A 21,660-nucleotide genomic window follows, 5' to 3' on the forward strand; every position below is an offset into this window, starting at 1 on the left:
TAAAAACCTATTCGCTGCTATGTCCCAACTATAGTAATAATATCAGGCAAGAAGATGCTGCACTCACTACTCTGGTGTACTCACACTCAAAATTAAATAAATGAAAAAAATGTGGTGCGCTATCTCATCATAAATAGATCCATAAGCTTTAAAAACACAAAGTGACAGTCCAAGAAAATGTTTTTCTCCAATAATAAGGACCCTCAAATCCCTCTTGTATTGAACTGTATTGTTGCTATATTGTCTCCCGTTATATTGTAAAGCACTGAGCAAACTGTTGGTGCTATATAAATCCTGTATAATAATAATAATAAAAACCGTCCAATCCAGTATATGTTGTGTTATCATCCAGCAATAATCAACACCGTGCTTGACTTGTGACCCCACTCCCTGCTCCCCTTGACCATTGACCTATAGATTATAATAGGCCAAAAACTCGCTTTATAAGGAAAATGTGTCTCTAAATTTCTGATCCGTGATGTGTTCCTTCCACATATTATGCTTCTTTAACCACCTCCCGCCTGCCATATAGTAATATGACGGACACAAGGTGGTTCTCTCGTTCTGGGGGGACGTCATATGACGTCCTCCCACTCTCACCACGCATGCGCGGCTTAGGGAGCGCGCGGCGATCGGCGGTGCGCTGTTTCCCTCAGACACAGCGGATCACCGATCACGGAAAGAGCAGAAGATGTCGGCTCGGTCATGTGATCAGCTGTGTCCAATCACAGCTGATGACATGTAAACAGGGAAATGCCGGTTATCTGCATTTCTCTCCTTTCGAGCTGTCACGCTGACAGCTCGAGAGGAGATGAGAGCCGGTAATCGGCTTTCCGCGGAGGGGGCATGTACACTGATCATCAGGGCCCTGATGATCAGTGTGCCCTGATGATCAGTGTAGCCCCAGCAGTGCCACCTGTCAGTGTCCATCAGTGCCTTGTATCAGTGCTCATCCATGCCACCTCCCAGTGCCACATCAGTGCCTACCAGTGCACATCAATGTCACATATCAGTGCCCATCTGAACTGCTTTTCAGTGTCACCCATCAATGCCAATCAGTGTCACCTATCAATGCCAGTCAGTGCCGCCTATCAGTGCGCATCATTGCCGCCTAACAGTGCCAGTCAGTGCCATATATCAGTGCTGCCTTTAAGTGCCCATCAGTGATGCCTGTCAATGTCCATCAGTGCCACCTACCAGTGCCTCCTCATCAGTGCCACCTATCAGTGACCATCAGTGCAGCCTATCAGTGCCCATCACTGCAGCCTCATTAGCGCACATCAGTGAAGGAGAAAAATCACTTATTTACAAAATTTTATAACAAAAACTAAGAAAAAACTTTTTTTTCAAAATCTTCAGTGGTTTTTGGTTTAAGAAAAAATAAAAAACCCAGAGTTGTTTTAATACCATCAAAATAAAGCTCTATCTGTCACAAAAAAAAAATGATAAAAATGGCATATGGTTGCATGACCGCGCAATTGTCATTCAAAGTGCGACAGCGCTGAAAGCTGGAAATTGGCCTGGGCAGGAAGGGGGTATAAGTGCCCTGTAGGCTTGTGGTTAAACTCCAGATCCTTGCAAAATAAAACAAAAACATACCATAGTGCAACATCGTTTTATTTAACCAAAAATTGAATGTGTTACAATATCCACTCACATTAAACAAATTATATGTAACTCCTAATTATAGTGAACACATATGCATTACTCCACCGTGCCGACTATATTGTGGTGTTTCCCATCACCGGGTAGGTGCACCATGAACTTACCTTCTTCCCTGACCTAACAAATAGGTCATACACGCTTAGGAATGAAACCAAATTCTGCCTATCCACTGCCGGTCCTTAGTGGCTACTTCATTAGCTCTGGCCCTTTAAGGGAACATGCTCTCAGGTATCCAGTGGAATTTAGCTGCATATGATCACAAATAAAGGGAATAGATCATAGTGCAACCCCATAAAATATGAACACTTCAAATAAAAAATGCACTCACAAAAGTAATGCATCAAAAGCATATCACAGCCATCAATCAATATGGTTCCTGCCGGTCATGCCGGTTTGGGCATGACCGGAAGTAGCATCACTAGGCTCCACCCAACATGTTTTCATCACAGGTCAGGTGACACTTAAACATATGGGTGTGACCTTGAGATGTAAGCATCTAATATATCAACATCGCGGATGCTTTGCCAAGTGTGATAAAGTGTGGGGTGGGTGATTAGCTACTCCAGGGTTAGCATTGGTAGATCTGGTGATGCAAAGCCTACCACTCTGAGCTATTCAGCTGTCTGCTGAATTGTAATTAACAAATAAACTGACTGTTATAGCTGAGTGGAAAATGTACTGAAAGCTATTAAAGCTATCATCTGGTGTACTATTTGTGTATGTTGATGTACCTGAGATTGTACATGAGAAGTCACTGTCCTGTATGGACACTCTGGCATGCCTTTTTGTTTGTTTTTTCTTTTGACATGTTCAATAAACTTTCTTCTGAGTTAAAAAAACAAAACAAAAAAAAACCCCACCTCTTATTTACAGCCAAGGAAGATGCCATCTTAGCTTCAGTTTGCTCTGCAGTGGCCATAGTGCTGCATGTGTGTTCAATTATGACACCAGCCTTTAATGACTTGACAGTTTGAATGGAAGCATGAGTAAATGTGACCATTGTCATTCATGGCATGCTTTGGCATTAGCTGTTTTGGGAAAACCATACAATGAGTGGGTTTTGTTCCAATTTAACACCATTCTCCGCATCTGATTTAGTGGTATTTCAGACACCTATGCAGGGGCTTTTTAGACAAAAGCAGAATTTTCTGCATCTGTGTCACAGTTTCTTAGAGAGATTACAGACTTATTTCAGCTATCTTTGCCCAGAGCTCAAATATGCCCCACCTCTTCTCCTACTCCCATTTCTCAACCAGATTTGGACCCTGATATGCCATCTTAGATGATGCTGAATCACAGGGTAATTAAGAGGAAGTAGAAGAAGTGTTGTATTTAAGAGGGAGCTTTCCATAATATGCATTCTAATGTTGAAAATCTAGTTGCCTCTGTATGCAGAAGCCTTGACATTGGGCAGATGGACTTTCATTAGTCTCATCACACCCTTTTGGGCACAAAGAAACCTACTAAGCATTGTAAAACATCCCTTGTTGACAAATAGATAGAATGTGTAATCTTTGATGACTGGGTCACTCCTGAAAGAATTATCACTCCCTTAAAGATCTCTTCTGAACTTTATCCAGTGGAAAAAATTGTTTGCAAAAAAGTGGGATTTTCCTGTAGTTGATCCTGCTGTTTCTGTACTAAACAAACATCACACTGTACCCACTGAAAATTCCTAATCTTTTAAAGATTTTGCTGACAGTAAATTTTAGATACTTTTAAAGGCTCTCTTTACCCTGGCAGGTCCAGCCATGCAACCAGCTCTTGCTGCTATTTCAGTATGTCAAACGTCAGCTAACTTGTAACAGGGCAATGAACAACCAACATGACCCTGTTTTTCAGGATTATATAGATGCAGAGCAATTGCAACTCCTATCTGATCTTCTTTTCTGTGTAGATGCCCTGGAACACATTGTGAGACAAATCTCTAGAATGACTTATCTTTGTCCATATGCACAAGATTCTCTTGCAAAGAGCTTGAACAGCAGAACCTGCTTGTAAGAGATGACTCACACAAATGCTTTTTCAGGAAAGATGCTTGTTTGGCGAGTCATTTGACTAATTCATTAAAGAAGTCACAGGTGGAAAATGTTTCCTTCCTCAGTGACAGATAACAAACATTTGCCTCTTCAGATGCTTCTAGTTCCTCTAAATGCAAAGCATCTCCACACTCTTCCCGGGATTCAGCTTCAAAAGCCTAAGTTCAGTCTTTCCTTTTGGCACAAGGCTTGGCCCAAAAAAGGCACTAAGCCTCTTCCAAAGCCCTATTCACAATGAAGGGGACATCTGTGGCAGTTTACATTTCTCTGGACCACAGGTGTCCCAAACTTGTGGGATTAGTTGGTGATCTCTGAAGGTTATAACACAGAGTTTCATCATGCTTGAAGTGATTTGTTACAAAAAAAACCGCAAGTACTGTCCATGATACTTTTTTTAAATTTAATTTTCAGGGCAAGCTTTCAGGTTTTACCCCCTTCCTCAAGGTCTGAGCAGTTAACAAAGTTAGATAATCTCTTGGGGAAAAAAACCACAAGCATACAGTACATATCAATGGTAATTTAAACCTGAATAGTTAGTGACATAAGACAGGGAATGGGAGGGGGAAGAGTAACAAAGGTGAGAGAGGACATAAGACCATCGGATAGTGATTTAAAAAATGAAGGTCCACATTTAGTCTGTTATCTTTTGTGTCAAATAGAATTAACATTCTTAGTTCTAAAGTGTACCTTTCCTGAGTAGTTTTGAAGTTCTATCTGGAGGACATTCCCTAACGGCATACAACAAAAGCTATATAGATATCACTTTAGTAATGATATTTTCATCATACGGACAGAAGGTGAAGAAAATGTATTTATTGATCAACACATTTCACCCATCAATCAAACTAAAGTGGACTATTCAAGCAATAGTGGTGTGAACCTCCTGCACTTAAACTACCAAATAAATATAAATAATCTCAGAGAAGCTGCTATCATCTAATCATATACCAATGATCCAATACATGCAATATATATAAACTGATGTAGCACTACTCACATACACATATTACACATATTTTCATAAATATATTTGAACAAGTGGAAAAGCTAAATATGTAGTGACACACTGTGTAAATGCTACCAAGTGATAGGATCCAATTGGGGTCTAAACCCAGATCGCTAAATCGTGATATGATCCTGTTGGATCAACAAGTGAAAGACAAGTGAAACAACACACATCTACATAATAAGTGGAACCATATAATGAATGACATAAGTGAATGTATTCTAAGCAGGATAAAACAGTGATAGTGAATAATAGTCCAACTGGGACTTGAAAGTGGTGAGTCTATATCAATATAGGCTCAACTAAAGACATAAACGCATAAACATGCAAGACTAGTAAATGTGCATAAAAAGATGCAACTGAAATGAACTAATCATATATATCCTATAGTGTCAAAAATTATTCACTCCAAATGGGAAGAAAAAAATAACTTGCATATAAAAAACATACAATTGTGAAAAAACAATAGTTAAATATATATAAATAATAGTGAAAAAAGTCTGCGTAACAATTATGTGATGAACCGCACACTAGAAAAATAGTACATGGCTGATTTGTGAATAAAAGTCCAGAGCGGGGCTGTCTGCACCACTTAATCCAAAACAGGATGAACACTCGTGCCTGTGTATAGTGACTGTGGGTAACCACAACCAAGATCTAAAAGTCGGAAAATTTGCCTCTCACCTTATATCTGCGACCCGTAAGGATCAAAGCGTATTTGGGATCACAACATCAGATCCTCCAAGCATATGTTTCCTCTGCTGGTCAGACCTCTCCCCGCAAATGATCTCCCTCTTTGGCGTATGTGCAACAGTGGTGGCTTCCTCTCCAGGTACAAGTATAGGGTGTGTGCCAATATCTCATTAAAAAATATAAATACAACTTCCCATAGTATAATACGGTTTAATATAAGAGAAGTAAGCAAAGTAATTCCAATTTGCACTCACATTGTATTTCCTGCTTCAAAGAGCCTTCAACCTCATGCTTTGGGTGTACTTGCAGGAGTATGTGTAAAAAGGTGTATAAAGACGGCGTCCACGCCGGAAGTGCGTCACCGCGTGCTGGCCTACGCGTTACGTCACGGTAACCACGTGACTTCCTCAGGGCTGGCACTAGGGGTGACAGACATCCCTTAAATAGGAGGCTAAGTGTCAAATTCCCACATAGGGGCAGACCCTCGGCTATTAGTTGGATCGACACACATCTCCCACGGCCATGTTTATGAAGACCTAAGGGAGAAAAAACGACTACACTATCCGGCTAATCCCGTGATTTCAGTCCGAAAAAAACAAACGTGATAATACGGAAGCCATATTAATGAGGACCAAAAAAGAGGGAAGCATACTATATACACTATCTACCTAAAAAAACTATCTTCATACTATGTGATGCAAATCTATATATATATATATATATATAAATATTAAGGTCATACCATCATATATATTAATATATAACATTAAAAAGCTTTAATATGAAAGACTAAAAACATGAATAAATAAGTAATGACCTTACATAAGCATATATATAAAATTATTTATAATAAAAGGGAATTTTATTAAGGAAATACATAAAATAATATAGCATTATATATATAATGGTAATATACTATGGGAAGCTGTATTTATATTTTTTAATGAGATAATGGCTCACACCCCATACTTGTGCCTGGAGAGGAAGCCACCACCGTTGCACATACCCCACAGAGGGAGATCATTGCGGAGAGAGGTCTGACCAGTGGAGGAAACATATGCTTGGAGGATGTGATGTTGTGATCCCAAATACGCTTTGATCCTTACGGGTCGAGTGTTCATCCTGTTTTGGATCGAGTGGTGCAGACAGCACTGCTCTGGACTTTGATTCACAGATCAGCCGTGTACTATTTTTCTAGTGTGCGGTTCATCACGTAATTGTTACACAGACTTTTTTCACTATTATTTATATATTTTTTTACTATTGTTTATTCACAATTGTATGTTTTTTATATGTAAGTTATTTTTTTCTTCTCATTTGGAGTGGATAATTTTTTATCCTATTGGATATATGATTAGTTCATTTCAATTGCATCTTTTTATGCACATTTACTAGTCTTGCATGTTTATGCGTTTGTCTTTAGTTGAGCCTATATTGATATAGACTCACCACTTTCAAGTCCCAGTTGGACTATTATTCACTATCACTGTTTTATCCTGCTTAGAATACATTCACTTATTTCATTCATTATATGGTTCCACTTATTATGTAGATGTGTGTTGTTTCACTTGTCTTTCACTTGTTGATCCAACAGGATCATAGCACGATTTAGCGGTCTGTGTTTAGACCCCAATAGGATCCTATCACTTGGTAGCATTTACAGTGTGTCACTACATATTTAGCTTTTTCACTTGTTCAGATATATTTATGAAAATATGTGTATGTGAGTAGCGCTACATCAGTGGACTATTCAAGCACACGTCAGTTTTCTGGACACCACAGTATCCATCAGGGATAACAAGCTACACACCTCAATATAGAGGAAACCCATAATTAGATGCAACTATCTCCACATTCCCAGCTTCAGGTCATCATGCACAGCCAGGCCATCAGAAACCACTAAATATGCTCAGATCCAGAAGACAAAAATATACATCTCAGAGTACTAGCAGACTCCATCAATAAGAAAGGAGAAGATCTCAAATACAAAGAGAAAAAAAACAAAACAAATAACCATTTATAATCACATATAATCCAAGACTAGGGGTAAGAAAGATGATCAAAGATTTGCAACCCATCATAACAGAGGATTAAATGCTGTAAGAAACATTTCAATGACCCCCCCTCCCCATGCTGGCTTTCAGGCACCCTCCCAAACTCAGACAATTAAGTAATCAGCAGGAAACATAATTCTGATTATGAAGTCACACATAAAGGACCCAAGCCGTGCACAAAAAATGCTGCAAACTGTACAACCAAATCAATCCATCAAAAAGTGTCAAACACACAAAAGGGACCTTCAGTGTTATAGCATCATACAGCTGTACTTCCAGGAATGTTATGTACCTCATTCAATGCAAAAAATGCATCAAGGGATCTTATGTTGGTGAAAAGGCAATAATTACAAAAAATATTTATATTAAATGTATATAGACACACCATTAAGAAACATAAGTAAGATGATTTCTGCACACCTGTGCTATATTATTTCTCACAACCAGACCACACTATGGAAGACATATGACTATTTGGTACTTAAAGGGGACCTCCAAACTACTCAAGAAAAGAAAACATTTGAACTAAGAATGATAACTCTATTTGACACAAAAGATAACAGACTAAATGCTGACCCATAACTTTCTCCCTGCTTTATCCCACTAAAAAGAAAGTTCCTTCTCTAAGAGGTTATGTTTGACAATTGAGATTCAAAAGCAATCCCACAGTGAGATTTACCATGGCTTAATGGTTGCCACTTTTGAGGCAGTACCCTTTGCTCTATTCCTCTCAAAATCTCTGCAAGTAAACATTCTATCATTCTATCGGCAATGAAAAAAGTGGGTTCCTTCCCTGGATCTATCTATGCTTCTGTCCCATGTTTCTATCCCATATAATGGGATCCTGGTGGATTTACCACTTCAACTCTGACAGTGGGAAAATCCTTCCTTCCCTACAATTGAAGGGTTCTTACAACATCCGAAAGTCTGTTAGGCTGGGGAGGAGTCTTCTAATCTTTGAAGATTCAAGGAATATGGTTAAGGGAGGGGGCTAACTTTCCGATCAATGCAACATCTTGAACAGTAATCTCTTCAAACACATTCCCATGTTGTCACTCCTTTTAAAGCACTGCTCCTTCCACCCATGTGTGAATGTCTGTGCACTCACCTCAATAGCTGGTCCCTTATGTTAGGAGGTTATATAACACTTCTGTTATTATCTGTTAAAATTCCTGAGGCTTCTTAGTCCCTCTCATAGCAACTCAAGCCACGGAAACAAAAAATGACTCTTAGTGCTCACTGAAGCAATTTTATAAATAAAAACGCCACATAGATTTACTCACATTGTGTTCACTAACCTCCAGCTTGACATAACATATTTCTCCACATGCAATGCCTATGCAAATAGAATAAGCCCAAAGGAATACTCTGAGAACTTGTGTGTAGTGTATGTGGGACCGGCTCCCACTCCGCCCAGTATGACGACTTCTGCTTTACACATTTTGTGTCTTAGGAGACAAAAATCTCCAAGATGTAGTCTAGATTGGAAGCTGGGTTGCACCTTGTGCTCCCTGGGACCTTAAATTGGCTGCTTCTGCCATACAAAAAAACATAATTTGAACCCATCAGAGATATTCCTTACCTGATACCATCAAGGTAGTGTTTCTGGTGGCCATTATGTCTGTTAGACATACTGTACCCCAGAACTAGTGGCTCATTACTGAAAAGAACCCTTCCTCATACTTCACGACGACAAGGTCTTACTATGCACTAGACCATATTACCTTCAAAAAGGTGGTTTCTGCTTTCCATCTCAATGAGGACAATTGTTCTGCCATCCTTGTGCTCTGCTCTTAAGCATCCAAAGGAAGTCTCTCTGAATTGCCTGGATGTTGTCAGAGTAATTAAATTGTACCTAAAAGCTACTGCTTCCATTAGACAAACAGATTTGCTGTTTGTTCTCTCCTCAAGTCCTTGCAAGAGACACCCCACTTCAAAGTCCACCATTGCTAGGTGGATAAGGAATTTGTTTGCCAGAGCTTGTTCTCTAAAACAAACATCTATTCCTTTGCTGTTATATATACACTACGGAATTTGTTTGCCAGAGCTTGTTCTCTAAAACAAACATCTATTCCTTTGCTGTTATATATACACTACGGAATTTGTTTGCCAGAGCTTGTTCTCTAAAACAAACATCTATTCCTATGCTGTTATATATACACTCCACTAGATTTGTTGAAGTATCTTAAAGTTTTACCAGGTGCATGTTTAATCTTCTTCTTATGCAGCTTGCGGCTGCAAGATTATTGGAGAAGCATTCTGAACCTGGGGTTTTTACCTTTGATGTTTGTGGGCCTGTTAGCACAGTTCAGTTGCCTATTTTTTGCCCACCCTTGTAGTCCTATATTCATTGCTTTGGGACGTCCCATGGTGCATGAATAGGTTGCCTGTGTCCTGTACTGTACAATAAGAGGAATTTTGACTTACCTGTAAATTCGTTATCTTGGAGTACAGTACAAGACACCCTCTGTAAACGCTTCATGTTACTCTGCATTGCTTGCTAGAAACCTACCTTAGATTGTACACTTCTTGAGGGTTAGGGACTGATGTGAATGTACAATATACAGTATCTCACAGAAGTGAGTACACCCCTCACATTTTTGTAAATATTTTATTCTATCTTTTCATGTGACAACACTTTGCTACAATGTAAAGTAGTGAGTGTACAGCTTGTATAACAGTGTAAATTTGCTGTCCCCTCAAAATAACTCAACACACAGGCATTAATGTCTAAACCGCTGGCAACAAAAGTGAGTACACCCCTAAGTAAAAATGTCCAAATTGGGCCCAATTAGCCATTTTCCCTCCCCGGTGTCACGTGACTCGTTAGTGTTGCAAGGTCTCAGGTGTAAATAGGGAGCAGGTGTGTTAAATTTGGTGCTATCGCTCTCACTCTCTCATACCAGTTACTGGAAGTTCAACATGGTACCTCATGGCAAAGAACTCTCTGAGGAGCTGACAAAAACAATTGTTGCTCTACATAAAGATGGCCTAGGCTATAAGAAGATTGCCAAGACACTGAAACTGAGCTGCAGCATGGTGGCCAAGACCATACAGTGGTTTAACAGGACAGGTTCCACTCAGAATAGGCCTCTCCATGGTCGACCAAAGTAGTTGAGTGCACGTGCTCAGCGTCATATCCAGAGGTTGTCTTTGGGAAATAGACGTATGAGTGCTGTCAGTATTACTGCAGAGGTTGAATGGGGGGTCAGCCTGTCAGTGCTCAGACCATATGCTGCACACTGCATCAAATTGGTCTGCATGGCTGTCGTTCCAGAAGGAAGCCTCTTCTAAAGATGATGCACAAGAAAGCCCGCAAACAGTTTGCTGAAGACAAGCAGACTAAGGACATGGATTACTGGAAGCATGTCCTCTAGTTTGATGAGACAAGATGAATTTGGTTCAGATGGTGTCAAGCGTGTGTGGCGGCAACCAGGTGAGTACAAAGACAAGTGTGTCTTGCCTACAGTCAAGCATGGTGGTGGGAGTGTCATGGTCTGGGGCTGCATGAGTGCTGCCGCCACTGGGGAGATACAGTTCATTGAGGGAACCATGAATGCCAACATGTACTGTAACATACTGCAGCAGAGCATGATTCCCTCCCTTCAGAGACTGGGCCGCAGGGCAGTATTCCAACATGATAACGACCTCAAATACACCTCCAAGACAACCACTGCCTTGCTAAAGAAGCTAAGGATAAAGGTGATGGACTGGCCAAGCATGTCTCCAGACCTAAATCCTATTGAGCATCTGTGGGGCATTCTCAGACAGAAGGTGGAGGAGCGCAAGGTCTCTAACATCCACTAGCTCCGTGATGTCATCATAGAGGAGTGGAAGAGGACTCCAGTGGCAACCTGTGAAGCTCTGGTGAACTCCATGCCCAAGAGGGTTAAGGCAGTGCTGGAAAATAATGGTGGGCACACAAAATATTGACACTTTGGGCCCAATTTGGACATTTTCACTTAGGGGTGTACTCACTTTTGTTGCCAGCGGTTTAGACATTAATGCCTGTGTGTTGTTATTTTGAGGGTACAGTAAATTTACAATGTTATACAAGCTGTACACTCACTACTACATTGTAGAAAAGTGTCATTTCTTAAGTGTTGTCACATGAAATGATATAATAAAATATTTACAAAAATGTGAGGGGTGTACTCACTTCTGTGAGATACTGTATATGTAAAGCGGTGCGTAAATTGATGGCGCTATATAAGTACCTGTCATAAATAAACTTGAGGACTAATGGAGTGGCGTATGGTTATAGAGAAGGTGCCCCAGGAGATTGTGTCCTCAGAAGCTTGCCAATGTCCAATCACCTGAAGGTACGAAGCTATAGACCCATGGCGTATGAACAATACAAAATAATTTTGATTCCTTTATTTTTTACTGTGTTCTCATTATTTGTTTTCACCTTGTTTTCCTAGGCTTAAACTCTATTCTTTTTGCTATCAATATTGACAATGCGGACCTGAATGGATCAGCAAAGACGGCTCCTACAGTGTCTTATATTCTAAAAGAGTCCACTCAGAATGTCACCTCCTTGCTTAAGGAATCCACGCAAGGTGTCAGCAGTCTTCTTCGAGATATCACTTCATCCTCTGCTGTCTCTATACTGATCAAGCCAGAGCATGAATCTGACCCTCTTCCTGTGCTTTCAAAAAGGCTTACTACTGGTATGTAAAATTGTAAACAGAGATAAAGGGTTAACAATTTTGGCTAATAACTTCAGGCCAGCCACTTAGGTTAGTTTTCAGTATATGTTGCATGCTAGGAGAAGTTTTGAGTAGATAAAAAAAACAAACTTACATACTTTCCGCCATGCTTCAGCATTGGTCTGATGCTACAGCTGTCCTTTGGCCCGCTCCAAGTTTGAGAAGTGAGTAATCACATGGCTGTTGATCGCTCGGTTCCCTGTCAGACTTGACTGTCAGTCTCCAATCTCTGCTTTGCAGCTCCAGTAATCACTGGAGTGCCAGGCAGGAGAGGGTGTGAGAGCAGCTGGCTTTGGTTCTCAGCCATGTACTGAAAACCAGAGCCAGCTGCCAATCAGGATGCTGGACAGATCCTGATGATATGGTTCCAGATCCTGGAGGGACTCTGTGGCGTCAGGCAACAGCAGGTTTTAAAAAGACGCACATAGGTGGCGCAAACACCTAGCACATTATCCAAGGTTTATTTGAAAATATAAAAACAGAAAACATACTCACAAAATGGGGTGCATGTAAAAGCCTATAAAACCATTAGGATGGCCCAACGTAATGGCAGAGTGTCAGCCTGTTGATGCATTTCAGGGATGTTTCATCTTCCTTTATTTTGTAATAAAGATTTTTTTAATGAACAAAAGTTTGATCTGTTTTGACTCGCAGTGGTATACAGTATATAAAATCCAACCTTTCTATTGTATACCCAATTGAACCTCAGTTGCAAAAATTAGTATAACAGGAGTCTATTAGGAAATATTAAAATTTAGGTAAAGCTAAGCTTTTTTCCTTTTTTTGAATAGCAGACACACACAAGAATAAAATATTTAAACTTTTGTACGTTTTGAATGGATACTTAACAGGTCATAATTAGAGATGAGCGAATCGAACCTGGCGAAGTGGAATTCGTTTCAAATTTCAGGAAAAATTCGATTCGCATCGAATCCGAATTTTAGCAAACTTCGGGTGCACGAATCGAATTTTTCCAGATCAGCTGGCAAAAGTGTCACTGCAGAGAGCTCCGCTATTTCTGACAGTTCTGACAGTTCATTTACAGCGGTTGAAACATTGTATCTATTTGTTTCCATTTAGGATACAGATGTTTTTATTCGGAAATAAATAGATACAATGTTTCAACCGCTGTAAATGTAAGGAACTGTCAGAGAACTGTCAGAAATAGCGGAGCTCTCTGCAGATACACTTTTTGCTGTACTGGAATACTTCTTCTTTTCATTCTTCTTCTTCTTTTCATTCTTCTTCTTCTTCTTCTTCTTCTTCTTCTTTTCATTCTTCTTTTCATTCTTCTTCTTCTTCTTTTCATTCTTCTTCTTCTTCTTTTCATTCTTCTTTTCATTCTTCTTCTTCTTTTCATTCTTCTTCTCCTTTTCATTCTTCTTCTTCTTCTTCTTTTCATTCTTCTTTTCATTCTTCTTCTTCTTCTTTTCATTCTTCTTCTTTTTTTCATTCTTCTTCTTCTTTTCATTCTTCTTTTCATTCTTCTTCTTCTTTTCATTCTTCTTTTCATTCTTCTTCTTCTTTTCATTCTTCTTTTCATTCTTCTTCTTTTCATTCTTCTTCTTCTTCTTTTCATTCTTCTTCTTCTTCTTTTCATTCTTCTTCTTCTTCTTTTCATTCTTATTTTCATTCTTCTTTTCATTCTTCTTCTTCTTCTTTTCATTCTTCTTTTCATTTTTCTTCTTCTTTTCATTCTTCTTTTCATTTTTCTTCTTCTTTTCATTCTTCTTTTCATTCTTCTTCTTCTTTTCATTCTTCTTTTCATTCTTCTTCTTCTTCTTTTCATTCTTCTTCTTTTCATTCTTCTTCTTCTTCTTCTTTTCATTCTTCTTCTTCTTCTTTTCATTCTTCTTTTCATTCTTCTTCTTCTTCTTCTTCTTTTCATTCTTCTTCTTCTTCTTTTCATTCTTCTTTTCATTCTTCTTCTTCTTTTCATTCTTCTTCTTCTTCTTCTTTTCATTCTTCTTCTTCTTTTCATTCTTCTTCTTCTTTTCATTCTTCTTTTCGTTCTTCTTCTTCTTCGTCGTGCCCCGTGACTGCCCAAATGAGTGAAGTGTGCGGTGATTCTAAGATTGACGGCACTCATCTGCATGTCATACTGACTGACAGTATTATTTCTCTTCCCCAGCAGACTCCAAGGGCATTTAAATTAAAGGTACAGTGTTCTGCACTAATATAAAGGCTCTCTGAAGCCTAGAAACCCTTTAAATAAGTTAAATTCGCGGCGATAAATTCGCATCGAATCGAATTTCTCCCGCAAATTCGGCGAATCAGCCGAATCGAATTTTTGAATAATTCGCTCATCTCTAGTCATAATGTGCAGGCTTGGCTTGCTACAAGTGGCCACTTGTGACTAATATAGTAAAAGAGAGTCTTGGAAAAACATGGTACTTAACTTTCAGCCCAGCTCATTGTTCTTGTGTTACAAGAAACTCTCACAGGTATAGCATATAGTACATGGCAAGTTTCTTTATAGCTGAACTCCAGGATAAGCAAATATTGTTTTAACTCATGATGTATGTGCAAACTTTGATGTGCTTTCTGTATTTTTTTGTTTTTCAGACCTATGCAGTGTGAAACTTTTTTTTGTGCAGTAGCATCCTGTAATAAGGACTAGTATCTGCCTCTCTCTCTCCTTGTGCAGGCTGACTGGTCTTGTATCCACCCCATCCTATAATTTTCTGCAGCTTGTAGTGTTTCGGCCTCCTCAGAAATGTTTGCTCTCATCACTGTGCTGTACATTCATCACTGTGCTGTACATTGACTATTGGCTATGTAGCTTACGATAGTCAATGTACAGCACAGTGATGATGTCACTAATACTTTTAGAAGGCAATATCTTGGTTTGCAAAGGCATTTGGTGCACTTAAAGTAGATTTATATTCTTTTTAGTTAGTGAGGAATATTTTCAAACAAGCATTTTTGTGCCTGGAGTTCAACTTTAAGGTCAGAGTTGGCCTGCTTCAGTTATTTGTGGTACTAATGGGACTCTGTGTTGGACAGTAATGGTCTGTATGTTAAAATATATGCAGCTCAAAAACATATTTTATATTTAAATTTTATGATGTAGGAAGCATTAAACTATTGTAAGGTTTTGTTTTTTTTTACTGCCTGTGTCCTGTTGGGGAGATTCTCTTTCTCTTACTGTCCTAGAGACCCAACAGGAAGTTAGAGGAAGTCTCTCCAAAGCAGGGGGAAATGTCTTGTTAGCTTTTCTGGTGACAACTGTCTATCTCTATTGGAAGACTTCCCCTCGGCTCATTTTATGACAAATTTTGGATTTCCCATCACTTCTTGTTAGGACAAATATGGAGGTTGGGTCTCCCCAGCAGAGACAGCAATACAAATTTGAAAGTGAGTTTAACACTTCCATATTATATCCAAAACAAACAAAACATATTGGGGCTTTACATCTTTACATGAATTTTAATATTTTTTTTAAAAGAGACCTGATATACTAATTTTGGCAACTAAGCTGAAAAATACTATTGGGTGTGCAATAGATCTTTCTCAAAAGCATTTACATAGATTAAAGTTAAGACAAATAACTAAAATAAGCATTTTGAAAGAATTCCACTCCAGTTTGTTTTTGTTTGTTAGTATTAATTAATTGTACATTTGTTGCATGTCCAAAAAAAATAAAAGAATTGTGAACTAATGCAAATGTAGTTCCAAAACTGTTATTCTAGTATCTTCACTGTTGTGTCAAACAAGCTGAGCTAAAACCAAAACATAAAATCTTTTTTTTTTACTTGATCCCTTTTTTTAATATCACTTTTACTTCCTGTAGATGGCAAAACTAAAAAGGAGCGCAAGAAAAAGAAAAAAGCGTCGACTATCATCTCATTTGATGAGGATGTGGAAGACCCAGATCTTGTGAATGTTGCAAAGAGTCTGATGAGTAGCATAGAGAGTTCAGAGGAGCAGATTGACAGGTCCTCAGAAGCTGTACCTCACTTTGAAGCACAGTTTCAATATGACTTGCGTGACCAGGAAAATGATGACTCTCCTTGTGTCAATGGGGATTTTGACTATCGAAAGCTAGACATGCAAAGCATAGATAATGAACAGCTGGATGACTATGACACATATGAGCCAGAAACTGTCAGCATGTCTGGAGCCAAGAGTGCTTCCTGTGAACAGTAAGTTTAACAGCACTACTTTGTCCTACTTTATCAGGAGTCAATGTCTGTAGCTTTGTGTCATATATCATGGAGCCGGAAGTATTATTTATTTATGACTTTTAATTTTACCTGATTATTACTAGGGATATGTAGCTCCACACAGTCTAGATTATTATGTATGTATCTACTTATTGTTATCTAGTTGTTAAATATGTATGAAAGAAGTGCTATGGCAAATGTCACTTACTAGATTTTTCTACTTTATCTGTAATGATAGTTGTATTTCTGTACCATTTCACACTGTGCCTTCTCCTCAGTGTCTCGTTGACTGTCTGCATACATGAAAGCTCCTACTACCTTTCTGGCACAGTTTTCCTGTTTAATAGAATAGAAAATGTCCTATACCCTGTTTCAAAGGTCAAACATAGACATATGCGTGGGGCAAGTGTTCATGTATAGGATCCAGGGGCACACCTGCCATGAGGCACTGTAAGAACCTTGAATCAGACAACATCCCATTGATGCACTGAGGGGACAACATGAAGATTATGCAGAGTTGGCAGCAGGTGTCCTGTTCTGGAACACTTACAGCATCAGGCATTGTTTCATTTGCCCCCCCCCATAGCGCCCTCCCCCCCATAGCGCCCTCCCCCCCCATAGTGCCCTCCCCCCCATAGTGCCCTCCATCCTCCCAAAGTTACTCCCAGACCCTACAATGCCTGTATTGCTTCCACTATACCCCCAACTTCCAACTCTTTTCCCCCACAGGGTACTGTGAAGCGCTCCCCAACCATTATGACTTCAGAACCCCCATCTTCCGAAGTGCCACTCAGCCTGTTGGAGGGTGAGTCCCCCAACTCCCTCTAGAACTGGTATTCAACCAGAGTGGCACACCGTCTGCTGCAGAGTGCCGTTGCCTGCACCTGAACCCCCATCCTCCAAAGTGCCACCCATCCTGCTGCTGAGAACTCCAGCCACCAAACGAGTCACCCAGCTCAATACAGAATTTCTACCGCACCTCCAAACTGCCCCTATTTTTGCTCCCACTGACACCAATGTTGGTGCTTTTCTTCCTCCTACTGACACCAAAGACTGGGCATTTTAATTTCTACAGACCACCAACACTAGGCATTTTTATATAAAATATTGTTGCTTGCCTCAGGTGACAGAACAGCTTGGTTCATCCCTGATAAAATAATATTTATTTATTACAGGTACTTATATAGTGCCATCAATTTATGCAGCACTTTACATATATACTGTACATTCATATCAGTCCCTACCCCTCAAGGAGTTTACAATCTAAGGTCCTTAACTCACATTCATACATACACATACTAGGGCCAATTTAGACAGGAGCCAATTAACCTACCAGCATGTCTTTGGAGTATGGAAGGAAACTGGAGTACTTGGAGAAAACCCACGCAGGCACAGGGAGAACATGCAAACTCCAGGGAGGGAGTGCCGTGGTTGGGATTCAAACCAACAAACCTAGTACTGCTAGGCGGAAGTGCATTTAGCACATTATGAAGCTTCTTGTGGGCTTTTGAATCCTCCCTGCCTGTCACAACAGCTCCTAGTCTCAGAGTAACAATTGTTAGCTGGTAAGACCTGCTCTTGGCCACTTGATCACTGCGATAGGATCTTTTAGAAAAAAAATAAAGATAAAATAGATAAGGACCTGATTTAGGTTAGTGTTAGTGTGTTTTAGGTACAAAAAAAAAAGTGTCAGTGTGTTTAGGCAGGGGCAAAAAAAGCAGAATGTGTAGTATTGTTTCTTGATCTTATTATGGATAGATACAAGTAATGCACACATGTGGTATCCTCATGCACGTCAAATGGTGGATTATGGTACTGGTAAACATATACAGCTAAAGATTTAAAAGTATATCCTTTAATATTTTGGCCCAATTTTCCAATAATAATATGAAGGTGGTGTACATTAATATTTACTATCAAATGTAGGCCCAATTTGTCCTGAAAAAAATACAAAGTATAATCCACTTGGGATACGTCAATGTTTTGTAAACTTTTGAGACTGGGCTCACATATGTGCAGGGCCGGCTTCAGTGCAATTTGTAAAATGAATCCAGTGTGCTTTTGTTCAGTGGTACCGGTGCAAATTTTTAAAGTGGAAGACACTTGAAACTGCACCTGAACCAGATTGAAAATCGTACCTGACTCTTTTTAAAATCGCACTGTGGCTTGCCAGCACATATGTGAACCAGCTCCTTAGAGAGCCGATTTAGCTCATATGTCATGAAAATCGGTTCAAACCGGATCCAGTTTGCATATACAGTATCTGAACAGGGGCTAAAGGTTGTTTTGCCTGAAAAAGGTTGAGTACTAAGGACTGCCTGTCCAATCCAACACTCCACCTCCCATTTGTGTCCACCCAACCCCACCCACACTCAAGCTCCCTGCTTGCAATGCAGTTACACTGTGCTGTGAGAGGAGTTCTGTGGGCAGCTGTGTGGCAGATTTAAAACAATAGAGGAAGACCAATCTGAGGGGGGAGGCATAAATGGTGAGTCAGCTTTCTGCACCCAGAACAGCCCCCCCTTTCCCCCACCCCTTTTTGCCCTGCCCCCTTTTTTACTTCTCCCCCCTCCTGTTTCTTTTGAATTCTCCCCCCTTGCTCCCCCACTCTCTTTACCCTTCTCTTTCCACCCCTCTTCTCTTTCTCTCTCTACCCCCCCTCCTCTCTCCCCTCTCCTCCTCCCCACTGCAGCATTCCAGCCTGTCTGGTGTTGGCTGGTCTTAGAATTAGGGCATAGTGTCATACCTCATGACATCTACAGTCATGGGCAAAAATAATGTCACCCCTGCATTTCTGTCAGATAATACAACACTTCACACAGAAAAGTATTGCAATTACATATGTTTAGGCATTGTCATGTTTATATCTTTTGTTTGTATCAGTATATCACACAAAAAAAGTAAAAAAAAGCCAAATCTGACACATTCCACGCAAAACCCCAAAAATGGACTGAACAAAATTATTGGTATCCTCAATTTAATATTTGGTAGCACCCCCTTTGGAAAAAAAAATAACTGAAATCAGTCGCTTCCTGTAACCATCAATTTGTTACTTATACCTTTCTACTCGAATTTTGGACCACTGTTCTTTTGCCAACTGCTCCTGGTCTCTCAGATTGAAACGGTTCCTTTTTCCAACTGCTGTTTTGAGATCTCTCCACAGGTACTCTATAAGATTAAGATCTTGACTCATTGCCGGCCAGTTCAGTACTCTCCAGCGCTTTGTCTTGATGACCAGAGACTGCGTACACAATACAGGAGATGACCAGAGACTGCGGACACAGTACAGGGGATGACCAAAGGCTGCGGACACAGTGCAGGAGATGACCAGAGACTGCGGACACAGTGCAGGAGATGACCAGAGACTGCGGACACAGTGCAGGAGATGACCAGAGACTGCGGACACAGTGCAGGAGATGACCAGAGACTGTGGACACAGTGCAGGGAATGACCAGAGACTGCGGACACAGTGCAGGAGATGACCAGAGACTGCGGACACAGTGCAGGGAATGACCAGAGACTGTAGACAGTGCAGGGCATGACCAGAGACTGCAGACAGTGCAGGGCATGACCAGAGGCTGCAGACAGTGCAGGGAATGACCAGAGACTGCAGACAGTGCAGGGAATGACCAGAGACTGCAGACAGTGCAGGGGATGACCAGAGACTGTAGCCAGTGCAGGGGATGACCAGAGACTGTAGACAGTGCAGGGGATGACCAGAGACTGCAGACAGTGCAGGGGATGACCAGAGACTGCAGACAGTGCAGGGGATGACCAGAGAATGCAGACAGTACAGGGGATGACCAGAGACTGCAGACACAGTACAGGAGATGACCAGAGACTGCAGACACAGTACAGGAGATGACCAGAGACTGCAGACAGTGCAGGGGATGACCAGAGACTGCAGACAGTGCAGGGGATGACCAGAGACTGCGGACCTTTGGGGAAGGAGGGGGAGCGGGTACCTGAATTTGACAGGTACCCGCTCCCACTTCCGCGGAGTTGTCCTTCTCTCTTCTTCCCGGGCCGGCTTCTGTGACAGCCGGGTGCCCACTGCGCATGTGCAAGGAGCGCTGCGCTTTGTGAATGGCCCAGCGCTTTCTGGGACCTGTCATGTGTCCCAGAAGACACCGGATCATTCACAAAGCGCAGCACATGCGCAGTGGGCACCCGGCTGTCAGAAGCCAGCGCGGGAAGACTGTGCAGTGCTGGAGCGAGGAACAGGTAAGGCCCTGCAGGAGAGAACAGCTGAGCGGCCGGCCCGGTATTCTGACATGGTGGCGGCGGAAATACCGGACCGGCCGCTTTATATTCGCTCCATAAGACGCACTGACATTTTCCCCCCTTTTTTGGGGGGAAAAAAGTGCGTCTTATGGAGCGAAAAATACGGTATATATATATATATATATATATATATATATATTTTAAACTTCTGATTTTATTGCTATCACATAGGGGACCAATAGTCCCCTATGTAATAGTATGTGAGTGACAGGTCCTCTTTGTAGGGGGGAGGGGGTGGGAAGAGGAGAAGAGCAGTGTATACAGTGAGGGAGCAGTGTATACAGAGAGGCTCCTTCACTGGCTTTCACTATATGTCAGTACCGATTTTTAAATGCTATTGCCGGCTTCTTTTTTTTTCTTCACTATAGCTCACAGAATTAGCTATCACTTTCACTTTTTGTTTCTTTTATCTCAGGAAACTTTGTTTCTTTTAACTTGGGGAAATAAACTAAAAGGAAACTTTGTTTCTTTTAGCTGGGGAGAAAGTGACAGCTGATTCTCTGCGCTATAGTAAAGAAAAAAAAATCTGGTAATTACATTTAAAAACCGGCGCTTGTTACTCGTGACCATTATAATAAAGTACTACACTATTAAGCACCTTTCTGGCTCCAGTGGCTGAGCTAATTCCTCCCCAGGACCATTTTGGCACCCACTCTGATGGATGGATGGAGTTGGATGACTAACCCATAGCTGCCAGCATACCGCTGCACCCCCAGATGTGTGATGTGTATAACCCATGCACATTAATACTTTTGTTCTGGTGAGTGTACACCCGTACCAAGGGTGGATTACCTTTCATGAGTCCATGCACTACTGTCCGTCACAGATAAAACACATGTGCCATTCATAGGCACTCTCTGAGTTGGTACTCTCACACAAATGACATTCCATTATTCAGGAATTATTATATGAACATTTTTTAGCACCATTTACCAGTTTACATCATTATTGCAATTATTTGCACTTTTTTTATTTTACATGCGTTGATGATTGATAACATGCATTTATAGCGCTGCATTATTACTTTAACATTTCTATTCT

At 40.6% G+C, this 21,660-nt stretch overlaps 1 protein-coding gene across 2 annotated transcripts in view; it reads left to right on the forward strand.

The window, feature by feature from the left end:
* SNX29 (sorting nexin 29) overlaps positions 1-21,660 on the forward strand; it is a 1,801,773-nt gene that overhangs the window by 386,287 nt on the left and 1,393,826 nt on the right. For both annotated transcript variants that reach the window (XM_089669411.1, XM_089669412.1), the window contains exons 7-8: positions 11,882-12,130; positions 15,963-16,314. In XM_089669411.1, the coding sequence (XP_089525537.1) occupies positions 11,882-12,130; positions 15,963-16,314 (601 nt within the window). The remainder of the gene's footprint in view (positions 1-11,881; positions 12,131-15,962; positions 16,315-21,660) is intronic.

This window comes from Staurois parvus, unplaced genomic scaffold (genome assembly GCF_062004578.1).
Source record: "Staurois parvus isolate SC_StPar_1 unplaced genomic scaffold, SC_StPar_1.0 ptg000075l, whole genome shotgun sequence".
In the NCBI taxonomy this organism is placed as follows: Eukaryota; Metazoa; Chordata; class Amphibia; order Anura; family Ranidae; genus Staurois; species Staurois parvus.